At 53.0% G+C, this 19937-nt stretch overlaps 1 protein-coding gene across 3 annotated transcripts in view; it reads right to left on the reverse strand.

Moving 5' to 3' along the window:
• Positions 1 to 19937, reverse strand: part of SPTBN4 (spectrin beta, non-erythrocytic 4) — a 68858-nt gene that overhangs the window by 30141 nt on the left and 18780 nt on the right. For 2 of the 3 annotated variants that reach the window (XM_037819576.1, XM_037819575.1), the window contains exons 7-18: positions 18813 to 18928; positions 17093 to 17205; positions 16811 to 16998; positions 16619 to 16736; positions 16189 to 16347; positions 15229 to 15531; positions 14273 to 14423; positions 10435 to 11380; positions 8893 to 9030; positions 5835 to 6585; positions 4283 to 4485; positions 338 to 428 (exon numbers count right to left, since the gene is read on the reverse strand). In XM_037819576.1, coding sequence (XP_037675504.1) covers positions 338 to 428; positions 4283 to 4485; positions 5835 to 6585; positions 8893 to 9030; positions 10435 to 11380; positions 14273 to 14423; positions 15229 to 15531; positions 16189 to 16347; positions 16619 to 16736; positions 16811 to 16998; positions 17093 to 17205; positions 18813 to 18928 — 3277 coding nt within the window. The remainder of the gene's footprint in view (positions 1 to 337; positions 429 to 4282; positions 4486 to 5834; positions 6586 to 8892; positions 9031 to 10434; positions 11381 to 14272; positions 14424 to 15228; positions 15532 to 16188; positions 16348 to 16618; positions 16737 to 16810; positions 16999 to 17092; positions 17206 to 18812; positions 18929 to 19937) is intronic. The other variant, XM_037819577.1, reaches the window with a different exon arrangement.

A 19937-nucleotide genomic window follows, 5' to 3' on the forward strand; every position in this document is an offset into this window, starting at 1 on the left:
CCTTCCCTCTCCGCGAGCAGGGCTCATTTCACAAATCTCCAGAGTGAAAGGTGAGATCAGCGCGCGTTCCAGGGGGACCCGTAGGCGCGGACGCGCGCCGTTGCCAGGGGCGCTCGGGGGCTCCTCCCCTCTTCCCCGGCGCCCGCGTGGGCGGGGAGGCACTGCAGAACATGCGCACTGAGGCCGGACTTAGCGCGCCTCCTGGCGGCAGAGAGCGAACATCGCTCCGCGACCCACTTAGAAGGGGCGTCCCTGCCCCCACAGCGCCTCCGCCAGGGAGCAATTCCCTTCCTCCCTGGGAAAGGGCACATCACTCCAGAACAACTGGAGGACCTACCTCGTGGCAGTCTCGTAGGAAGTGCTGCAGCCCAAGTTGGTCATGTAGCTTCTGCATCCACTGCTGGGCCCGGAGCTGGTTTTCTTGGCTCCTGGAGATAGGGAGATGGCAGACGGGGCGTAGGTCTAGGACAGGAGGTGCTGGCTCTAGTCTGTGAGGGCATCCGGCTGGGAAGCGTAGGGGAGCCCGGGGCATATGTAGGAGAGGAGGGGTACAGACCAAGGTGGGGGTGGGAGGGAGAGGCCATCTGGGAGAAGCAAAGAAAGTCAGTAGGGCACAGCCAGAGACAGAGCTGGAGAGGGACAGAGAGGGGTCAGAGACAGCAGTCCATGGGGAGAGAGACCTGGAGAGCTCAGGGGGGAGGGGACGGGGGACACGATTCAGACACACACACAGAGACAAGCCCAGACAGAGAGATAACAGAGACCTAGAGACAGGGTGAGAGATTGCAAGAGAGAGAAACTGAGAGAGAGTGACACTCAGAGAGAGACAAAAAGGAGACACAGGTCTAAAGAGAGAAATGAGACATGGACACACGGACACAGGTCCAGACACAAAGAGATAAAGAGAGACCTCAAGGGAGTGAGTGGCAGAGACTTAGAAAGGAGGGATAAGGAGACAGTGGCCTAGGGAAAGAGGGACAAAGAGGGACCCAGGAATAAAGAATAGGGAGATGGGGAGAAATGGAGCAGGGGTAGTGAAAAAAAAAGAGACAAAGAGCAGTAGAAGGGGTAGATTGGGGGTTAGGCAGAGAGAGGGAAAGTGACAGGAAAAGTCAGAGCAGGGACAGCCCAGAGAGGGATAGGCAGAGAAATGGCAAAACACTGCCAGTGAAAGAACAGCCTGACAGACAGACAGACAGGGTGCAACAGAGCTGGAGAGAGAAAAGAGGCCAGAGTATGGGAAGCGACGGGATGAAGGCACAGTGAGGGGTGCAATGGGGGCTTGGGTGAGCAGGGTCGGGTCTTGGCCTCAAAGAACTGGTCTGGTTGGCCCAGGCCCCGCCACCCCGGAGCCGGCCAGGACAGTGGCACCAGGCAGCCTGGCCGCCTGCCATAGGGCAGGACAGAGTGCCCGAGAGGCCTAGAGTGGGGGGGGTGGTTTCGGCATCCCTCTTCAGCCCAGTGTGCCTGTCCTGTCCCTATCAGGATCCCCCAGGAAGAGAGGAGAGAGACAGACGGATACTATCCTCCCAATGCCCCCCCTCCAACCCCTGCCTGAGTCCTTTGTGACTTTCTCGGCCCTACCCACACCCCTGGCCCTCTTCGCCTTACTCACTCGGTGAAAGCCACACTGGCCCCCTCACTGTCCACTGAACTCACCATGCCCACCTCAGGCCTTGGCACAGCGCTTCCCTTTGTCTGGAAAGCTTTTCTCCTGGAAAGCTCCTCACAGCCACTTCCTCTCCTCTGTCAGATCCTCAGTGAGGCCCCACTTGACCACTCCCCAACCCTTTCGGTCTTGCTTTCCTTCTATAATTTTCTCCTTAGCATTTGTCACTAGCTAACACATTGTATTTTACTGATTTATGTTGTCTCCCTCCCCTGCTAGGGTGTCATTCCATGAGGGCAGGAACTTCCCTCTGTTTTATTCACAACTGTATCCCCAATGCCTAGAAAAAGGGCCCGGTATACAGCAGGTGCTCAATACATATTTGTTGAATGAATGAATGAATGCAAGAGAGACATAGAGGTAGATGAAGGAAACAGAAGTAAAGTGGCTGAGAAAGAGAAAGAGGCAGAAAAAAGAAGAGAAACAGTTGAGACAAGGGTAGAGAGATGCAGATGGAAAGAAAAACATACAGAGAGAAAGAGCAGGAAAAGAGAAAGAGAGAGAGACAGAAAGAGGGAACCAAGACAGAGAGTATGAGAGAAAGTTGCAGAGAGGGAAAGAGTGGCAGAGCTGCAGAGAAAGAACGAGAATGGCCATGACAAGCAAGTGAAGTCCTGACTCCCTCAGATCCCAATTCAGCTCAGGAGCCAGGAAATGCCTCTGAATCGATCCCTCCAGGCCTTCCCCAGCCAAACTGTCAAGTGCCCACCAGTCCTAGGGAGGAGGCCAATCCTCCCCATCTCCGACAGGGCGAGAACACAGCAGGGTTCAAATCCCGGCTGTGCCACTTCCCGGCTGTGACCCTGCACAAGTCACTTCCTCTCCCTGAGCCTCTGTTTCCTCATCTGCAAAATGCATTGAAGAACAGCACCTCACACGTGGGGCTGGCCCAGGTTCCAGGCCAGGTGAAGCTCAGAGGGAGCACCTGACTTGCCCCGAATCTTGCAGGTTGAGAGCTGGAGCTGGGCTAGGACCCAGGCACCTGAGCCCAGGGCCTCGGCTCGTAACTCCTGTGGGTGTGGAGAGCCCTCCACACAGTGAATGAATGCTGTTAGTGCACGGTGGGAAACATGTCCCTAGACAGTGAATGACTGGGACAAGGTGCGGGGGTGGGTAGGATTGGGTGGAATTAATCCCCACTGTGCCCCTGATCTCACCCAGCACAGGCCTGGGCTCCCAAAGCCTCCTGCACTTCCCCACCCCAGCCCCAACCCCTCTGCCTATGCCACCTGCTTCTGCTTCCCCATCAACCTCCTGACCATCTGGGCCATCTTTGTCGGATAACATGTGAGCTCCGTGAGGAAGGAATCATATTCTGTCGCGGTCATGACTGTATCCCCAGCACTGCCCCACACAGGTCCTGCCCGAGAGCACAGCCTCAGTACATTTTAATTGATGGAAAGAAGAATAAATAAACAATGGAATGGGAGAAGCAATTAATCAATGACTGTGAAAAGGAACAAATGAATGAATCATGGAATGTCCAATGCCCCCAAGCCCCACCTCCCTGCTCTGCAGAGCCTGGCATATAGCAGATGCTCAAGAAATGTGGGAACAGGAAGAAAGGATCTAGGCCTGGAGCTGGGGCACTGGATGATAAGTGGGCATCCCCAGGACCAGAATCACCATCAATGATTCCATCAAAACCTCCAGCTTTGTTCCCAGTGAAATTTAGGAAGAAAGGATGCCTGAGTCCCAGGCAGAAGGGGGCCAGGGTCTAGGGGCTGGTGGTGAAGTGACCAGATCCACTTTCCACCAGAAAACAGGAGGCAGGATGCTGGGCCCTCTTCCAGACCATTCCAGCAAGCCAGAGAGGAGGGAGCTGGCATCACCGGGAGGGGCAGAAACACTGACAGTGACAGAGAGAGCGAGGTGGGACTGGAGGAAATCCTAGAAAGGATGTGCCATGAACACTGGGATTCTAGGGTGGGAGGCAGGTCTGGTTTGTTCAGATACATAGTAGATGCTCAGTAAATGTCTGTTCTTGATTAGTGACAGAAAAACAAGAGAAAGGCAGTGGTGAGAAACACATGGTGAAAGAAGCAGAGAATGGAAGGAGCAAGGGGAGCACAGACGACACACACACACACACACACACAGGTGCTTCCTGGAGGACTGGGTGGCTGGGGTGCTCATTCCCTATTATTAGACAACCAGCAATGGTGGGGGCACAGTCCCATGTGGACAGCTGGGACAGAACCTGTGCCTGACCTTTATCTGCTGGATCTGGAGAGGTCTGGGGGGCGGAGAAGCAGAGCAGATGCTGGGGCACCTAGGGACAGCAAATCTTTACTCCCAGGACATATGTTAAGGAAATATGTTCTCCCAAGCTGAGAGCAGGCGTGGGAGAGAAACTTTTCATGGTCTATCCTTCTGTACCTTTTGGATTTACAACCATGTGTCACCTTTTAACAAAAAATTAATTTAAAATTAAACCTAAAGCCATATGGAATTCAGTAGAAATCAGAGGTGCAAAAAAGCAGAGATAGTGATGGAGGAGATTGGAAACGGGCCTCCCTAGCCCTGCCCCTGGGATGACACCCCACCCCGTGTCTAGACTCCACCCACTTCCCGAGACTCCACCCCCTGTTTCCCGGGGTCTGGGAAACCTACTTCTCCAGCAGCCCGGCCACCGCCTCCTGGGCCTGCTCCCCGTAGATGTTGCCCTGCCTCAACAAGCCTTCTGCAGCCTGAACGGCCACCTGCATCTTTTGCTGGTTCAGCTCCATGGTGGTGAGGAAATCCCGGTGCCTTTTCAACGCCTCCTCCACTGACTGCACTGTGGCCGGGAGCTCCAGGCCTGACAGGGCCATCTCCTGGGAAGGGGAGGCAAAAGTCAGCCTCTGTCCATTCCAGGAGGCTGGAAGAGGCTGCCAGCCTGACATTGCCACTCTCCTCCCTCCGGCTCGCTGTGTTCTCACACTCAGGCACCATCCTGCCTCAGGGCCTTTGCCCGTGCTTGTTCTGTTGCCTGGCAGTCTGTCCCTCCCAGGCCAGCTCCTTCACTTGCTTCAGGTTTCTGACCATCCTACCTACATCCCTATTCCCTGTTTTAGTTTTCTTAGCATATACCTGACGTGATATCATATATGCATTGATTTGGTAACCGTCTCTTCCCCCCTCCCTTACATACACACACTAGAACGTCAGCCCCACAAGAGTGGTCTTCAGTGTTTTGTTTCCTGGTGTGTGCTCAGACCCAGAACAGTGCCTGGCACAGAGGGGGCATTCAGTAAACATGTGGTAAATTGATGAAGGATGGTGCTGTGTGACCTCAGGGAAATCCTTTCCCTTTCTGGGCTTAGCTTATCAAATGGATGCATCAGAAAGGGTTACTAAAGGTTACCAACTCAGCTCCAATATTCACATTCAGTAATCTCATGATTCTAGGGTTTCCCCGTTAGCTCCCCCAGATAATCCCCAAACTGGTTCAGCTTCCCCTAGATAACCAGCACAGGTAGTCACCCTTTTTAAGATGATCCCCAAACGTTGGTGCCTCCTTGTGGACAACCTGAAAACTGGGTACTTTATCTTACCCACATCCTCAAACTTGGCTCCTATTCTTGAATGGTCTCCAGACTGCATCACCTGACCCCAGGTAACCACCACACTTAGTTCCTCAAACCACAAACAGTTACTGTCTGGAGAATTCCTGAATTGTCATCCCCAATAATGAAGATAGTTTGTAAACTTAGGCACCCACAACCACATGATCCACAATCACTTGCTGACCCCCAATAATCTCTCATCCTTACCCACCCCCATATATTTATCCTCTGCTATTCATATGAAGATATTTTTTGAACTCCATTACCCATTATCAATCAACCTCATACTTATTTTCTTCTGGACAAACCTAGTAACCACTGTAATATATCTCGAACCGCATCCCTCACTCGATGGCCCACCTACTGTTAGCCAGCTCAGAAAAAAACTCCAACCCAGGACCCACGCACCATAATCCTCAAAGCACACATACGCCCACCCACGGTCCCACTGGAATATCCACAATCCCAGTTATCCATTCCGCTAACCCTCTCAACTCCCACCCTCCTCAGATAAGCCATTAGCCCAGTGGTCCTCACAAACATCCTCCCGCGCCCTTCCCTGTTAGCGCAATCCCCCCGCGGCCTCGGACCCACTCGCGCGCCCCCCGCGCGGGCACCTGGTTGCGAAGCACGGCGTGTGCCTGGCGCAGGTCGCGCAAGAAGAGCTGGTAGACGTGCGCCTGGACCAGCGCTTCTCTGCGCTCCTCCCAAAGGCCTAGCAGCTTGTGCCAGCCAAGTTCAAGGTGCGGCAGCCATTCCTCGAGCGCCAGGCCCGGGCCCAGTTCGGCGCCGTCGGACGCCAGCAGCGCCTCGCTGGCCGCCACGATGCGCGTGTAGTCCTCCTCGCGCTGGTCCACCTCTTCCTTGAGAGCGGCGTGACGCCCTAGCAACGCGTCGGCCTCTTCCAGGCTCTCCGGCAGGGGCCCCTCGCCGCCGCCGGCCGCCTCCTGGGCGCGCACCAGCCAGTCCAGGAAAGCGTCCAGGTCGTGCAGGAAGCGCTGCAGACGCCCCGCCGCCGCCACCGCCTCGCCGCAGGCCTGAGCCGCGCTCGCCAGCGCACCCCACTCAGCGCCCAGCTCCTCGGCACCCTGGCGCAGCCGCGCTGCCTGCGTTGGGAAGCGCGCGGCCAATAGAGCCGCCTCCTCCAGGAGGGCGGCCTGGCGCGGTTCCAGCGCTTGCAGAGCCGCCTCCAGGCCGCTAAGGCGCCACTGCAGGGCGCCGCTGGCTCGGGGAGCGCTCTCCACCGCTCGCCGCTTCTCGCGCACTTGTGCGCGCACCTCAGCCACCTCCAGGACGTGGTTCTCCACCAGGAGCACCGCGCTCATCTCCTCTTTGCGCTGTTCCACCAGCTCCACGATGCGGTTCCACCTGCCCAGGGGAAGGAGAGCAGCTTGAGGAGGGTAGCGCGCCTTTTGCCAGTCATTGTGTGACCTTGGAAAGTCATTTTACCTCACTGAGCCCTAGTTTCTGCCTCCATAAATGTACATTGACTTAAAGTAGAGGTTCTCAACGTGTGATCCAGGCGAGATGGAAACGATTTTCCTGTAATACTAAAACATTATATGTTTTTTTAACTCTCGTTTCCTTCAAAATGTATGGTGGAGGTTTCTAGAATGAAATCACGGAAGCAGACACGAGAATCCAGCTGCTTTCTCTTAAGCCAGACTTTTAAGAGATTTGCAAAAAAAAAACCACAAAATAATGCCACTCTTCCCACTATATTTTTGGTTTTGAAAAAGTTATTTTTCATAAAAAATACCTTGGTATATTAACAGGTGATATAGGCTCACTAACGTTAGTTTTAAAAGACTTAATGATTTTAAAAAATTTATCAGTTTTAATTTCTAACATTAAATACCGATAAATATAAGCCACGTAAAGAAGCTTATGGTGTCCTTGGTAGTTTTTAAGAGTTCACAGGGGTTCTGAGACCAGAAAGTTTGACAAACTTTGGCTTACAATGGATTTTCCACTAAATCACATAATATGTTGGGCCGAACAAATATTTTTGAGTATCTACTATGAACCGGTTCTGAGGTAGAGTGGTACAAAGGCAAACCTGCTCTATTTCAAAAGAAATTAATGGAAAAAATTATGCATTGCTCTGTCACCCTCAGGCAAGAGATGATATTTCTCTGGGCCTCAGTTCCCCCCTTTTAGGCAGTGTGTGGTTGAGGTTACCATCACAGACTTGGAGCCAGACTGCCTGGGGTCAAATCTGAGCTCTATGACACTTCCTAGCTATAAAATCTTTGGCAAATGACCCTCTCTGTGCCTTGGTCTCCCCATCAGCAGAGTGGCCACAATCTTAGCACCCACCTCATAGGAGTGTTGTGAGGGTTAAAGGACTTATTTACTGAGTGCTTTGATAGGCCCTGTTTGCTACTATTATTGAATGAGGACAATCTTTGGGAACATATCAAGCCCTTAACTGCCCCGGGCCTTTGTTCCCTGTCTGGAATGCTCCGTGCCCCCTTCTCTGTCCACGCACCCTTTCCTCCCATGGCTGGCTCCCTGTCATCACCTTTGAGGGCCCAATTCAAAATGTCACCTTAAACACAAGCTCTAAAGTCACCCCCAAATGCTCAATTACATTCTATCAGGACACTCTTCTCTATTTCCTGCTTAATATTGTATTTCCTTACCAACCCAATTTTTTCTTTCGTTATTAGTTTATTTGTTAACTGGTTCTCTGTCCTCTCACGCCACAAGGACAGAGATTAAGACTCGGGCTCAGGTTCTGGCCACAGACTGGCCAGGTAACCATGAGTAAATCATTTCCCTCTCCAATTCTGTTTTCTCATCTGGAAGATGGGGATAATAATAATGTCCACCTCACAGAATGGGTTAATAAGAATGTATGGCTAAGGCACTTTGGCACATAGATCTATCTCAGTAAATACTGTGAATTGTTGCTGTTGTTGTTAGCTTTTTAGGCCATGATGCTTTAGGATTGTCTAGGCTACAGAGGTTTTGGAATCCCTGGATACTGGGATGTTACAGCACAGGGTTAACAGCACAGTCCTTAGAGTCTTGCTGTGTGACCTTGGACCAGTGTCTTTGTCTCTCTGAGCCCCAGTTTCCTTCTTTCTTACATGGGGTAATATCTACTCCATGGGGTTGCTAGGAAGACCTGAATATATTTAATAAAGAGCTCAAGCTCTGGGTACAAACAGAATTAAGTTTGATTTTGATTTACAAGATTAAGTAATCTTGGATAAGGATTTCCCCTCTCTGGATCTGTGTTTTCATCTATGAACTCTACCCATGCTGGGGGAACTGCTGGTAGTGTTCCTGGGGGAAAGATAATAATTTGTTACTATTCTTAGAGAGTTCTGAATTCTGGAGACTTTACTGTCGACATTGGGATATGGAGAGATGAAACAAGATATGTAAAGTGCTTAGAAAAATTCTTGGCAGATGGTAGATACTAAGTAAGTAGTTTATGAACAAATAAACAAATAGCCAAGTAAATTTAGTGTATCCTCATTTTACAACATCATCATCAGCATTAGGTATTATTGTTTTTTCAAGATTTCGCTGATTTACCAGGTGGCCATTACCATCTTGGGGGTTTGAAATTACACATCTTTCCATGGTTGAGTGACTGAGGAAGGAGATGATGAGAGCTGGTGCCAGATCCTAGGAAGGACTTCCAGCCCCAGCCCCGCCTACCTGCTGTTGAGGTGGTCCTGGCAGGAGCACACCTCGTCTGAGCTGGGATGGCCTCCTTCCACCAGCTCCTGGACTGTGTGGTTCACATCCAGGACGCGACCCATCAGACTGTTCATCTCCTGTTCCAGGCTCTCAAATCTGCAGGAGGATGGAGGTGCTCAGAGGTCTGGACCCCTGGGATCTGCCCACTTCTTGGCTTCCATGAAGCCACCTTCTGGTTCTCCTCCTAACTGCCCAGCCTTACCTTCTCACGCTCCTTTGCTAGCTCCTCTTCTGTCTCTTAAATATTAGATCCCTCAGGGCTGGGTTTTTCCTTCCACCCTCCCCGGAATATCTCACCCATCCCTACAGCCTCAGTTCCCATCCCTGCTCTCATGCTCCCCCACCTCTCTGTCACTAGCCTTCACTCTTTCCTAAGCCTCAGCCCCCAAAAGACTGCTGGACACTTCCTCTGGGCCCCTCACACCCACTGTGACTCAAACTGACTTGGGCATCTCCCCCTCACAGTGTTCCTCCTCTGGGTCCCGATCTCAGGGACAGCCCCCTCTTCCTCAAGCCAGAGTCCTGGGCCTCTTTCTGGACCACCCCCTCCCCAGCCTGTCAGACCCCAGAGCCTATCCACCTGGCCTCCTGAGCATCTCTCCCATCTACCCCCTCTTTTCCTCCCCACAGCCCTGCCCCAGCCTAGCTCTATCCTCTCCCACTGGGGTCCCCATCCCAGCCACCACTCTCACTCCCTCCAACCCACCCTCCACATGATGGCCCGGGAGATCGCTTTTCATCTGACTATGGGCCTCCCTCATTTAAAACAATGCCCAGGACTGCGGTTTGGGTGACTATGAGCAAGGGAAGTGCAGGGACTAGGCCTGTGTGATAGCAATGCCCAGCACAAAATCTAGAACCAAGAAAACAGTCAATAAATAGCTGGTGAATGAATGAATGAACAGGGTGCTCAGAGAGAGGCAGAGAGAGAAGCACATTCTTGAGCCACTCATTTAACAACTCATTAATAAGGCAGCCAACAGACAAATATGTTGCCAGGTGGTGAAGCAGAGTAAGGGGAGAAAAGTGACAGGGGTTGGAGCCACTTTATTAGCTGCAAAGGTGACATCTGTGCCGGGGCACTGGGAGTCCTGGGGAAGAGGCCTGGCTGTATGTCTCCTCCAGGGGAGCTCAGGTTAATTTCATGCTAGGTGAAGGTAAGCCAGATAGCAGTAACAGGAACCCCTTGTGGAGTGCCCCCCCACCCCTCCACCAGGCATTGTGCTAAGTGCTCTATGGGATTAGCCTATCGACTATTCGCCAGAAGCCATTGGGGGAGGGACTAATATCATTCCCCTTTTACAAATGGGGAAACTGAGAGGTTCAGCAAGTTGCAGAACGTGACAGAGATGGTTCAGGAAAAAGCAGGGATGGGAACTCCTGGTTCCAGCTGGGCGAACATGGGAACGAACAGTTGAACCAACGAAGGCGAGACTGGGTGAGTGAGGAAGTGGACCCCAAATCCCTCCTCCGGTCCCACAAGCGCGAGCGCGCGCTCACCGGTGCTGCACCACCTCGACGTCGTCGAGAGAATCGGGCACACGCATGGCGAGCAGCCACTGCTCCTTCTCGCCGATCCACAGCTCGCACGCGTGCACCTCGCCGAACATGCGGTAGACAGCGAGGGCGTCGCGCAGCCACTGGCGCCGCAGCGCGGCCACTTCGGTCACCTCGGCAAACAACTGCTCGACTTCCACCACGCGCACCTGCAGTGCCACCACCAGCGGTCCGGCGCCGCTGGCGCCCCCCAGTGTCGCCAGCTGGCGCCGCAGGCTGCTCACGGGCCCGCGATGAGCCTCCACTTCTCCGGTGAGCGCGCGGTGCTGGCGCGCCAGGCGGCGGCTGGACGCTTCGTCGTGGCCGAAGTCGCCCGCGGCCGCCAGGCGGTAGGCGTCGCGAAGCCAGTCCAGAAGCCCGTCGAGGTCGGCACCGAACTGGTGCAGAGCCCGCGCCTCCTGCAGCCGCCGCTCGCGCCGTGCCACCGCCTCTTCCAGCCTCTGCCAGCGGCGCCGCGCGCTCGCCGCGCGCTCCGACAGGCCCGCCAGGTGCACCGTCTCCGCGCCCGGACCCATGGCGCCGCCGGCCGCAGCCAGCTCCTCACCGCGCCGCAGCGCCTGCTGCAGCAGCGCCCGCCGCCCGCCCAGCTCGCCCTGAAGGATCTTGTGCTGAGCCAGCAGGCGCGCGGTGCTGGGAAGGTCGTGTGCGCTGCCCGCCGTGCCCGCCACGCCCACCCCGCCGCCGCCGCCGCCGCCCGCGGCCTCCAGGAGGCGCTCCTTGTCACGCGCCCAGCTCTCGGCCTCCTCCAGCTCCTGCAGCAGCGCCCACAGACTCCGCGACGCCTCCAGCTCGCCACGCCGCCGCGCTGCCTGCTCCTGCAGCTCCGCCAGACAGCCGTGCACGTGGTTCACGCGGTTGCAGATGACCTGCGGGTCGCAGGGTTGGTAGCCTGGACGGAGAAAAGGGGTGGATCTGGGCTTGGGCACAGGTCTCGGGGCGCCCAATAGAGGGTGAGGGAGGTGAGGGCTAACTGTCCTGTCCTTGGCCTGATTTCATCACGTGCCACTTGAAAAGTCTCCTCCTCCAGGTAGCCTTCCCTGAAACCTCCACCCCTGCACCCCAAGGCTGGGACAGGTGCCTCCTCTGGACTCTTCCACATCCCAGCCCTGACCACTTTGCTCTGTCTTCCCCACTGGACTTGGAGTCCTGCAAGCTGTCTGGGTCATACTGTGTCCCCACCACTGCCCAGCACAGGATAAAGGCTGAGCCTAATAAATACGGTGACTTGTTAATTGAATGATGGATGGAAACTGAGATTCAGGGAAGCCCAGAATCTGTATTTTAGTGAAAATTGTGTTTCCATCTGAATTGGGCCAACAAAATTGCTCAGTTCTTAGTCCCGTTTCTCGGATTCCCCTCTCATCCACTGTCACTTTATCTACTAACCTGTGATGATCTGAACTCCCTTTCCTTCAAATCTTTCCACCTTCCTCCTAGATCTCTAGTTTGTGCCTAGAGAACTGTGAGATTAACTTAATGGGTCACAAACAGAATTTCTTTAATGGAGTAGAATAGAATAGAATGAATAAAAATATCAGAAAGCAACACACAGGACAAAGGGAAGTATTGTTTTATAAAACCTTTGCACGTGTGTGCATGTGTGCATGTATGTTCACATGTGTGCATAAGCATTCTGTGCACAAACTCTGGGTCATGATGTAAATGTATTTCCTACTGGGTCAAAAAGTCTGACACTGCTCTAGACAGAATGCGGGATTTCTGTAACTCTAGACGGTCGCCGAAATGGACCCAAATACCTAGGCATCCAATGAATGACAGTCACAACAACAGCTTCTGTGTATCCAGTCCTGACAGCGACTTGATATCATTTAATCCTCCCAACCATCCTATGAGGCCAGTGTCCTTTATTAGCCCATTTTACAGATGAAGAAACTGAGGCTCAGACAAGGAAGCTGCTTGCCCAGGATCAGCTAAGAAGTAGTGGGTCGGGAGGCCACACAGCACCTCCCATCACCATGACAACACACACCCTGGCCCCTTGCTGCATCCATGGTACTGCTGGTTGTCACCAAGTGGTGAGATCCCACAAGGAGAAGAGAGAAGGAAACCTCCTAGGACAAACATCCCTAAGTCGAGGGAGACGGCCCCAAGAACCATCCCCTGCGGTTGTGATGTGCCTGAAAGGGGGCTGAGCCCTAACTGGGATGTCCACACTGGGGCTTGGAAGGAGACTTCCTCAACATTTGCTCTGAGAATGTGACCCAGCCTCCTGGGGGTGAGAAACTCCTCCCCAAGCTGCAAGCCTGTCCTCACACCACCTCAGGATGTCAAAGGGCCGTGAGACAGACCAGGCTCAAAGCCCTCTTATCAGCTCTGTGGCCCTGGGCTTCGGTTTCCTTCTCAGAGAGAAAGAAAAAAAACAGCCCTGGCTGCCGTCAGCTGAATGGGTCTCAACATAAACCATTTCACAAACATCAACATCAGGCAAAGCCATTAGTGATCATGGTGAAGTAAGACAAAACCAGACCACTCCATCGTCACGCCTGAGCACAGACAAAAACAAGGCCACTGTGCAAACCACAAAATGACCCGACTCCACCGTCACCTGGAGAAGGTGGGTGGTTGCTGCCAATTACAGCATTAGCCTAGCTCCCACCACTTAGATAAAAAATGATTACAATGCACCATCATAAAATTACCCCCACATCCTGAGAGCATCCAATCCAGAGCCAAAGCAAGCTTCTTTGAATCATGCCCCAATCCCTTAATAGAAGCCCAAATCCTACAACAAGCCCCTTCCATCACCCTCTTATTAAGATAACCTAACAATTCTCCATTGTGTGATCTCCTTTGTTGCAAAAAGCCAATAAACCCAACTTTGTCTGACTACCGGGGAGGGATTCCCAGCAGTCTTTGGCTGGAGGACTTTGACATCAAGAGAAAAGGAGCCCTGTTAGAGCCAGGCCTGGCTTTGCCCATCAGCATCCATGCCTCCTGCTTCCAACAATGGCACCCCAATTTTCTTTGGAGAACCACCCTCTTTCTCATTCCATGTCACTGGAGGGGGCTGACCCGTCTCCTGGCCCTGGGGTGAGAATGTCACATACTCATGGCTAATTAGATCACTCTGGACTCCAGGGTATGCAATAGGGACAGAACCCGCAGCAGCTAATGAAAGCTTTCCTTGGCCCTTTTGTCAGAACTGTTGGGAGAAAGGGACCTTGCTCCTGCTGGGTGTGCTAAGCTGCTAGGCTGTGCATGCGAGGCTCAGTGGTCCCAAGTTCACACCACAAGGGGAGGGACTCTCCAACAGTGACACCAACCCAGAGACAGGGACAGAAAGAGAGGTCACCTTCATAGCATCCCTGAACCATCCCTGGATCCAGCCATGCCCCCGCCTTCCTGACTTTTCAGTTACAGAAGCCAATACATTCCCTTTTTCTCTTGTGCCAATGTGAATCGAGTTTCTGTGACTTGCTGCTGAACATGCCCTGACTATACGTTACCTCACAGGCTTTTGTTGTTGTTTTTTAAATATGTATTCACTGAGATTGGGCTGTGAAATGCTTAGCACAAAAGCAATGCTCAATAAATGTGAGCTACTACTGCAGAATCTCAAAGCAGACAAAAGTTGTGTGATATAACTTCCCACTCAGTACCTAATTTCCCTCATGATATCCCTGAAGGAGCATGAGCCTACTCTCTCCTTGGATGCCTCCAAGGACAGGGAGCTCACTCCTTCCTGTCCCTCAAGAGTTATTCCACCTCTCTTAGCAACAGCTCTGAAAGTCTCCACCTCCATCCCCAAGCCCAGACTCACCCTGCAGCTGGGAGAAACGCAGGGCCGCAGCGTTGAGTGCCTCCACCCGCTCGCTCTGGGCTGCCACGTCCCCCTCCAGCAGTCCATGCTTCTGTAACAGGTCCTCCGCCTCCACCAGGTGCTGCCCACATTCCCGGGACAGCAGCTGAGCCTACGAGGGGGGCAGCACCGCAGCACTGAGCAGAACTCTGGCATTGGCCACTCACCCCCGTCCCCCACCACCCATGCCAGCCCTCCGCCCCTGGCACCTATGAAACTGTCGCTAGCAGTTCTGAACTCTGCCTCTGATCTCGCTGTCTCTGACTCTCTCTGAATGTTCCCATCTCTGTCTCTACGTCTCTGGGTCCTGTCGCTGTCAAGATGTCCTCCCTCTCTCTCTGTCTCCATCTCTTTCATGCCAACACCTCTGTCTCCATCTCCTTCTACCTCCATTTCTCTGTATCTCTCTGTGTGTCTCTCTCTGCTTCCATCTCTCTCTGTCTCCATCCATCTATTTTTGGTACATCCCACTCTTCCTCGAGCTGATTCCTTCTTCCTATGCTGCTTTCCCTGTATCCTTAGCGATTTCTATTGCTCACCTTGTCTGCTGCTCTAGCACTGTTTCTCTCTTTCTTTGATTTCTCTTTCTCTCGCAAAATGTCACCATCTTCTTCTGGCTTAAATTCTGTCTCTGTTCCTGCCTTTCTGTCTCTTTCTCTCTCTTGATTTCTCTATTTCCCTGTCTTTCCATCTTTTCTCACTTTTTGTCTTCTTCTGCCTCACTGTCTCTCTCTTCATCTTTCTCTTGCTCCCCCTCTTGCCCTTTCTCTGTCTCCCTGTCTTGCTCTTTCTCTCTTCCTGCCTCGCTCTCCCTTTCTCTCCTCACCTCATCTCTCAGAGAGCATCTCTTTCAGGATCTACATCCCCTGCCCCCCACACACCACCCGCCTCCGTGGCCCCTGGCTGGGCCCCCACACCTGCATCTCCTCCATCCAGTCCACCATGTACACCATCTCTTGGAAGACCTTCTGCAGAGCCAGATTCTGCTCGAGCCGTGTCCGCCGTGCACCCACCAGCCCGGTCAGCAGGGCCCACTGGCGCAGGACGCTGTCACGCTGGGCTGCCACCCGCCGGGCATCATAGTAGCCTTCAGCCGCCAGTGCCTGGGCCAGCTCTGCCACACCCTGCACCCGCTCCTCATAGGCTGCAATGTCTGCCTCAATTGCTTCGTGTTTCTTCATGGCTGCCTCCACTGCTGGAAGCTCATACCCAAAGTTGTCCTGGGGCAGTTTAGGCCACACACACTCACCCATGCTGCTTCAGCAACCCAGCTGTTACCTTGACGCTGTGTGACCCTGGAAACTATCCCTCCCACTCTGTTACCCTGGAGACCAGCCCCACCCTCCCCTGTTACCTTGGAGACCAGCCCCCACCCTCCCTTGTCACCCTGGAGACCAGCCCCACCCTCCCTTGTTTCCCTGGAGACCAGCCCCACCCTCCCCTGTTGCCCTGGAGACCAGCCCCATCCTCCCCTGTTGCAATATCTCCAACCCTAAACTTGTCCATCCTTCCATTGACTACAGATTAGGGACCGGGCTTACTCTATCCTGTTACTTAGGAGACCAGTTCTATCCTCCTGAATTACCATGGACACAGATACCACCTCCTTTGCCACTTAAGAGTCTTGTTTAAACTCCCCTTATTTCTGAAGAGACTAATTATGCCTTCTCTGGTTATCCTAGAGACCAGGCCCACTCCCCTCACCCACCAATCGCTTAAGAGACCGAGTCTCCCCTCCCACCCTCATCTGTCACCTAGGAGACTAATCCAACCCTTCCTTGTGGCTTTAGGAGATCAAGCCTCCCCTCTCTGGTCTCCAGGGCCACCAGTCCCACCCTCCCTCCCTTTCTCCCGGAGCCAAGCCCTACCCCTCGTACCTGGGAGACCAGGCGCTGGTTCTCATTCAGCCAGCTCTCCCTCATGGCTACCTTGTGGTCAAACCTCTGGGCCAGGAGCTCCAGCTTCTCCTGACGGATGAGCTCAGCCCGTAGGGCAGCCTCGCGCTCATGTTCTGCCTTCTCTAGCTGGCCCCATGCCTGGGGGAAAGAGGGGAAGGCAATCAGCTCCAACAACTCCCCACAGTTTAATGGCCCTGGCTCCCCTCTCTGAGGCCACTCCTGGTCTTCATGACACCTTCATCCAAATTGGAAGAGTGTTACTGCCTCAGGATACTTTACTGCCCAAGAACTATCCAGATGAGTATCCAAATCTATGATGTCTACAATACAAATGGCTCTCTTGAGCAGTGCACAACCTACACAACTGCACAGAGGAACCCTGCCTCTCCCCCCACATCTCCAACCTCACCTTATCAATATCCCAGATGCCACAGCCCTCCCGAGGTACGAAGAGGCAGCGGTTGCAGGCACGCAGTTTGCTCTGGATGCTGAAGAGCAGCACCTCCAAGTTCCCCTTCTCCTGAAACCTGAAGGGGCGTGAGCTCAGGAGCCCGGCCTACAGACCTCTACCCGCCACACTCGCTCCTGGGCTGGGCCTCACTTGACCGGCTTCTCCAGCGTGCAATAGGCTGTAAAGGCCTGAAGCTGCTGCTGCACCCCACTCAACGAGTTGGCAAACTTCTGGTTGCTGACGAGGCCCACGGTGCGGTGGATCCAGGACAGCAGCTCAGCCGCCAGCTCCTCATAGCGTTCGATGATCTCCTCCACCTCCAACACCTGGTCCAGGACCTGAGTTGGCAAAGGAGGGGGCCGTCAGCCTCATCCCACATGCCCCTAGCTGGTCCCTGGACCCCCACCCTCTCCATTCCTTGGCTCCTCATACCTTCCCAATCCGCTTCCCCTCCACTGCCAGGGCCTTCATCTTGGAGAAATAGTGGTAGAAAGAAACCACATAAGTGATGATGGACTTCTCATCTGGAGCCTCCATGTTCACATCTGGGGTAGGGGGGAGAAGAGTGGGGGAGTGTGATGGCCTCTGACAGAGGCACTGAAGGCACTGGGTTGGAGGAGGGAGAGCCCACACTTCCTAGTTGTGAGACCTTGGGCAAAATAATCAACCTCTCTGTTCCTCAGGTTTTGTACCTACCACATGTAAACAACCATAAAGAAATTATCTATAATTATTTCTAGAACACACCATTCTACTCCCCACCTCCCAGCCTTTCTACACAATGTTCTCACTGTCTGAAATGCTTTTTCCTCTTCTGTTTGCCTGAGCCCCACTCATCCTTCAGGGCTCAACTTAAATTTCTTCAGACAGGCTTCCCTGTTCACCCTGTCTAGAAGTGGTCTCATGCTATTCTCCCTCGGAGCATCTTATCATTTTCTTCCCAGAGCCTATCACAATTTATAATTAAATATTCATTTATTTGATTACAGTTGTTATCTAGAGTTTGAACTCCATGAGGACAAGGACTATGTTTTTCTTTTTTCTTTTTTTAACCACAGTCCTTGCCATGCCCAGACACAACTGGAGCCCAATAAATATTTACTAAGCATAGAAATGGGGTATGAGGTTTAAGGTTAAGGACACAGGCTCAGCCACAGGTGCTTGAATCCCAGCTCAAACACTTACTTGCTTTATGTCCTCAGGAAATGGACCTCACTTCTCTGAGCCTCAGTTTCCCCTTGTTGCTGTAGGGATAGTCAGGGTACTTGCCTTCTAGCAACACTTTGGGTATTAGAAAGAATAGCTTGGCACAGAGGAGGCACTCAACACATTCAAATTACTATTTTAATTTACCTATCAAATGCACACCATTGTACTTGCTGCTTATTCTTCACCTTCGCATAAAACTGACGTCCATTAAGCACCTACTATGCACCAGGCACAGAGCACAGAGTACAGCCAAAGAGGCAGGGTGGAGGAATGATTGAGAACATGTATTTGGGGACCAGAAAGTCCTGCTGATGCTGATTAAGGGACTTCCCCTCTCTGAGCCTCTGTTTCTACCATTTAAAGCAGGGGGATAGATTCTAGCCAACAGGGTCAGTGAGAGAATGAAAGGAGACAGTTTTGGTAAAGTTCCCAGACACACACTTGGCACATAGATACTCAGAAAAAGGGGAGCAGCTGTTATTCCAGAGATGGGGGGTTGATGTGGGGGTGATCGTGAATTGGGGATAGACTGAAAAGGGGGTGGGTGAGGATAGATTGTAGACAGGGATGGACACTGGGATGGATTTGGGATAGGAATGGAGTTGGAAATGGGATTGGAGGTGGGGGTAGGAATGGAGCTGGAGTTGAAGGTGTGTTGGGATGGGGTTGGGGATGGGGATGGCATTAGAGTTGGGGATGGCACTGAGGACAGTATTAGGGTTGGGACTAGGGGAGAAAGGGAGTTGGGATTGGAGATGCATTGGGGATGAAGAAGGGTTTGGGATTTGGGGATGGGGAGGGATTGGGGATGAGGAATAGTTGGGATTTGGGATGGCCTCAGGATTGGGATAGTGTTGGGGTTAGGATGGAATTGAGTTTGAAATGGCATTGGGGTTGGGAGTCCCCCAAGAGGAACTCTGGGCTGGGGCCATGCAAGGCTCACCCTCGGGGTCCAACAGCCGTGCCAGCCCCAGGTGCTGCTCAGCCGTACGGAAGGCTCTCTGCAGGTTGTAGTTGGCATTGGACTTGGTGAGTTTGCTGAAGTCCACAAGGTCAGGCCTGGGCAGGAGCACAGAGCAGGCAGGCAGTAGACAGGTTCCAGAGCAGATGGGCAAGCAGGCAACGGGCAGGTGGGGGCACAAACCCAGTCGAGGGGAAAGCCATGTGTGCTGGTGCATGTCTGAGACATATTCATCTGTGAATATGAGTGTGGGACTCTGGGCATACCTCCCTGGATTCTCGTGGATGTGTGTGCACGTGCATTTGACTCTGAGTATACATAAGCTGGTCTGGGTACGCAGATGGGAGGGTGGGTGCTTTGAAGAGATGAGCCCACTGTGAGTGCTTCTCTGTGAAACCCTCTGACAGACAATGGGAGTGTGTACACATCTCATGTGTACAGATCTTACTGTGTGCTGAGCATGGGTGCGTGTACATGTGACTCCGTGATGCACATGTGTCTACTTGGGTGTGTTATACACAATGCAGCACAGTGGCTAGAAACCCCAGCTCAATCACTTCCTGGCTGGGTCACTCTGAGTGAGCTACTTCATCTCTCCGAGCCTCAGTTTCCACATCTGTAAAATGGGGATAATAATAGCATCTGCCTGATAAGGTCTTTCTGAGGATTAAATGAGCTCCTGGACAGCCCGTAGAATAATGCCTGGCAAATAGAAAGCACTCAACCAATGTTACCTATTGCTAACATGACCCCAGTTAAACAGTTTGTGGGTGTCGTGTGTAGGCAGGACTGGGTCGCCCTGTTTGTGCATGCGTGTGTGTATGTGTGACAGGCAGGAATTGTGAATGAAAACGTGTCCACAGCAGGAAAAGTTGAGTTCTGGCTTCAGCTCCACAGCAAGTCCTCCCAGCATCTGGGCCTCAGTTTCCCAGGATCATGAGGTGGGTATAATTTGTCTCGGGGCCACCCACCAGCTGGCTGAGCCCAGGCCCTGAGGTGTGCACAGGTGAGTGTGTAGGGAGCCAAGGAGGGGGCCTTGGAGGCTGGCCGAGAGGAAGAACCTTCTGACACACCAGAGTGGACAGTCCATGGAGGGTGAGCATCCCA

This window comes from Choloepus didactylus, chromosome 27 (assembly GCF_015220235.1).
Source record: "Choloepus didactylus isolate mChoDid1 chromosome 27, mChoDid1.pri, whole genome shotgun sequence".
In the NCBI taxonomy this organism is placed as follows: domain Eukaryota; kingdom Metazoa; phylum Chordata; class Mammalia; order Pilosa; family Megalonychidae; genus Choloepus; species Choloepus didactylus.